This window comes from Brassica oleracea, chromosome C3 (genome assembly GCF_000695525.1).
Source record: "Brassica oleracea var. oleracea cultivar TO1000 chromosome C3, BOL, whole genome shotgun sequence".
In the NCBI taxonomy this organism is placed as follows: Eukaryota; Viridiplantae; Streptophyta; class Magnoliopsida; order Brassicales; family Brassicaceae; genus Brassica; species Brassica oleracea.
The window spans coordinates 44,475,937-44,479,906 of NC_027750.1; the positions used below are offsets into that span (position 1 = coordinate 44,475,937).

The following is a 3,970-nucleotide window of genomic DNA, read 5'->3' on the forward strand; positions in this document are numbered from 1 at the left end:
GGGCAACCTCTTTGGACGCTAGACTCCTTGCTGAGCTTGGTTATAGGTTCCATGCCTTGTAACCATCTCAGTGGCTGTTCTAAATCTTGAGTTTCCAGCAGGTTCTGTAAGCTTAAACTCGTCTAGTCTTCCTTAGCCAATCTTGTAAGAGTGTAAGGTAAGTCTAGTGTTCAGATTGATGATTTATGGTTGTCTGCGATTGCATCATTAAATTGTTGTGAATATTCATTTGAGTGTTTATGTAAAGACTCTTGCTTATCCAATGAATTATGATGTGCTTAACTTGCTTGAACACACTGAATATTATGAAACATATATTCATTGAGGTTTGTACCGAATTTGGTGATCTTCATTACCAACCACTGAGTGATATAATATTTATAAGGTTAAAATATAAATTAATGATCATGTGAAGTATTTTTCTATACTCGCTTCCCATGATTCCCTTGTGAATTGTGAACCGTGACTTGCTCGTTGCGTGGTGGCTTGTGACAGATTAAGAGCATGAGACACAGATGAATAGATTCAATACGTATGGTGGAATTTGTAGATCAAGAGCACAACGACGATGGAATTTGTAGTTCTTATCTTCCAAATTACTAAATTATATAACCAACAAATAATACTTGGTCGGCAGATTCACCTCCACCACACACCATGGCAACGATCATCTGTGTACTTAAATTGAAAATTCCATAGAAATTACATTGAAATTAACAGTAGAACGTTGTTTCATACAAAACAAAATAAAGTTCAAAAAAATATTCATGAAATGGTAGGAATTTACCATTCCGGCTATTCATTAATTTCACTTAATTATTGTTTTAACATTAGGGCTTATTATTATACCCATGACAATTTTATTTTTTCGGGAAACCATATTTCCAGAAATCTACCTACAAAGGTAAAAAGAATGAAAATAGATTCACAATAAATAGCCACAGGCGTATGCAAATATATTAGTCAAAGGAAACCCTAGAATAATACTTGTTATGAAATGTGGTATATATGATTCTAAGCCGTGGCGGCAAGCTTAGCGAGAACACCCACGGCGATAGAGTTGATGTAAGTGCAAGGCTCCGTGTAAGCAGAGGTCCACCGGAAATCTTGGAAATTATCTTGACGGTCGGGTCCTCCCACGATGGCTCCTGTCAACTCGTTAGCGTTAGGCTGGTTCTTGTTGAACCATTTCACAAAGCTCATTGGGCAGCTTAATGGCTCGTTGCCTTCAGCCACTGGAACCGAGGCTCCTCTGTGGTGGGCTTGCATTGGCGGGTTTGGTCCGAATCCAACCATGTACGATCTTCCTTTTGGGTTATGCCCTAATATGTAGTCAATCTGAAACGTGCAAAGGCATAAAGAAATTCAGGCCATTTTCTATTGTTTCGTGCGAACTACAAGCATTTCCTTGCATCTACGTTGTAGTATATATATATATATTACGAATCACTTCATAAGTGAAAAAAAACATGTGAAACTTCCAGTTCCTAAACAGGTGTGCCCGTATAGTGGTCTAACGTATAACTCTTTATACAAACTATGATTGTTTACTTGTAAGGACACAAAAAAATCAAACGAAAGAGTAAAGAATATTTAAAAGAAAAAAATATTACTTGTTTTTTCGCGAAGGCCATGAGATTTGTTGAATCAAATTGTTTGCTTCCGCAAGTGATCTTTTGGTTGTGTTTCTGGAGAATATCGGCGTAGGCCGAGAACAAGAAGGCTGTCGCCGTGACATATTGAGTGTTCGCTCCATCCCTCAAGTGAATCAGACCACCTATTATTAATAAATAAGATCACGCTGTGAATCAAAATATAAATATGTTTATAATGTATGTTAATATATGTAGGCAGTACCTGGGGTAGTGAACACTTGGTGGTACTGACTCTCCGGGATATTTGAGCAGATGAAACTATCAGCTTGTTGTTTATATAGATCAAGTCCTTTTGCGCCTTCGAATATCATCTGCATATATATACATAAATACCCATATCTATGCATGAACTTGTTTCACCAAAACAAACTTTAATTGTGGCCATGTGTTACCTCAAGAATGAGGATCTGCGCACCGGCGTATTTGAGATCCCAGCTAAACTCAGCGACGTAAGCACTTATGGCTTCAAATTTGAGATAGCTAAGGTACACCTCAATCCTTGTTGCTTTGTATAACCATGTTGCCGCCCATAGTAACTCGTCCTTCAGATTTGTGTCAAAATTGATATCAATTACAGTGTGAACAAAAACATATTAAAAACAGAGAAAAAAATTGATATTTGGAAGAGAAAATGCTTTGGAAGTTATAGTTTTGAGATTTACGTTGTAACCAGAGTTAGAACAGTAGAAAGGGCATGCTCCATCGTATGTACCCTTGTGGCTCTTGGCTAGCTTGAAGAGCTACATATTGAATATTTATATATCTTTAGTTTATTTATTAATGTGTATGTGTGAAAATATGTATATATTGATAAGCATACCAATTTGGCTTTGTTGAGGAGCTGGCGGGAGTACATGTGGTCTATGTGGCGGAAAACGATGGAGGAAGCAGCCAGTGCAGCGGCAGTTTCGGCCGCGATTTCTGTGCCAGGATCTTTATCACTTATCTCCAACACCGTCCTTGGCGTTTGCATGTTCTCAGGCCTCGCCCAACACTTGTGATCCGCGTTCGGATCACCAACCTATATGATCATATATTCATAGGCGCACAACCATTATAATTAACTAGGAAATGAGCACTTTCATCTTTGTTTCTTTTTGAAAAACTTCCACTTTCATCTTTCTTGCATGATGCAAATTGATGAAACAATGGAGTCTTTCCATTCCAGACGTAAAACAATGTTTGGTATATCTTAGAATCATATTTAGAAAAATAGGTTTAAAATGTCTACATGTTTCTTAAATACATATTTGGTTCGGACCTGAACATAGAGGTGGTTCTCGCGAGAAGCACATTTGAGTAAATAATCCGTTCCCCAACGGATTGCTGCACGAGTGTTTTCGAGCTCTCCAGCGGCATGGAGTTCTTTTTCATAGTTAATGGTGGACCAAGCCAGCGTTGTTATCGTGAACGCCATTGGAAGACCATATTTCACATTGTCTCCTGCGTCATAGTACCCTCCCGCCAAATCTACCTATACAGATACACTCATATTATTAGATTATGTTGGTAATGAATCTAATAAATATAGCACAAAAACTTACATTTGCGAGTTTGCCATCATCAAGAGCCGAATCACCTCTCCACGGAACCCTATTGTTAGGAGGAAGTTTGCCTGATCTTTGAGCCTCCAAGAAGATTAGGGATTTGGTTAAGGCTTCCTTGTAATTAATGATAGTACCATTCACACATACAATGCTTATGAGACCCAACAATATAGCCCTAATCACAACATTTCTTCTTCCTTTATCCCCATGACTACCCATATTTTCAAAAGTTTCTTTTTGTAATAAAAATAGAAACTCTTTATATAAGAAGTGATCACAGAAAAAAAAACTGAATATTTTTCCCTTTTTTATAAATTTATTACAACAACAAAAAAAACGAAAAGAAATTGCAGACTTTCCGTTTTTTCTTGTTTTCTTTATTTATTTATTTTTTATGCTTCTTCTACCTCAGGTTTTATATTGGATTTCAGATTGCGCAAAATTTAGGGACTTAAAATAGAATTTTCTTGGAAAGTTAAGTATAGATTTACTAATCTTGACTTAGGTATTCATATCCATTGGTCACTATTTTGTGTTTTTTGTTTCATTTTCTTTTCTAATTTTTGTAATCCTAAAAAAAGTTTTCAGATTGTTCGTTTTCTCAATTAATTTATAAATCATACATTGCTCCTCCTCCATCACTCGTCACCGAGACTACATCACTACATCCCTCGGGATAATATGCTCCTACATCACTCTTCACTGACTCAGTACATTATCCTTTTGTCAAGTTTGGAGGAAACCTAAGTAGCATAATAGTTTCTCTCG

General features: G+C 36.9%; 1 protein-coding gene across 1 annotated transcript; it reads right to left on the reverse strand.

The window, feature by feature from the left end:
• Nucleotides 1-763: 763 nt before the first annotated feature.
• LOC106332913 (endoglucanase 16-like) lies at nucleotides 764-3,581 on the reverse strand. The gene is made up of 8 exons (XM_013771400.1): nucleotides 3,200-3,581; nucleotides 2,917-3,129; nucleotides 2,476-2,676; nucleotides 2,318-2,395; nucleotides 2,048-2,197; nucleotides 1,858-1,966; nucleotides 1,614-1,777; nucleotides 764-1,338 (listed from the first exon to the last, which is right to left on the reverse strand). Exons 1-8 carry the CDS (start codon nucleotides 3,419-3,421, stop codon nucleotides 1,015-1,017), a joined length of 1,461 nt encoding a protein of 486 aa, XP_013626854.1. The 5' UTR covers nucleotides 3,422-3,581; the 3' UTR covers nucleotides 764-1,014.
• Between the last annotated feature and the right edge of the window lie 389 nt (nucleotides 3,582-3,970).

Bases quoted from the DNA above. Each gene is read 5' to 3' on its own strand.
- LOC106332913 (XM_013771400.1), bottom strand. From the start codon at position 3,421: ATGGGTAGTCATGGGGATAAAGGAAGAAGAAATGTTGTGATTAGGGCT. The intron at 2,677-2,916 runs GTCCGAACCAAA...ATGATCATATAG, and splicing joins AGAACCACCTCTATGTTCAG to GTTGGTGATCCGAACGCGGA. The intron at 2,396-2,475 runs GTATGCTTATCA...TTCAATATGTAG, and splicing joins TCCTCAACAAAGCCAAATTG to CTCTTCAAGCTAGCCAAGAG.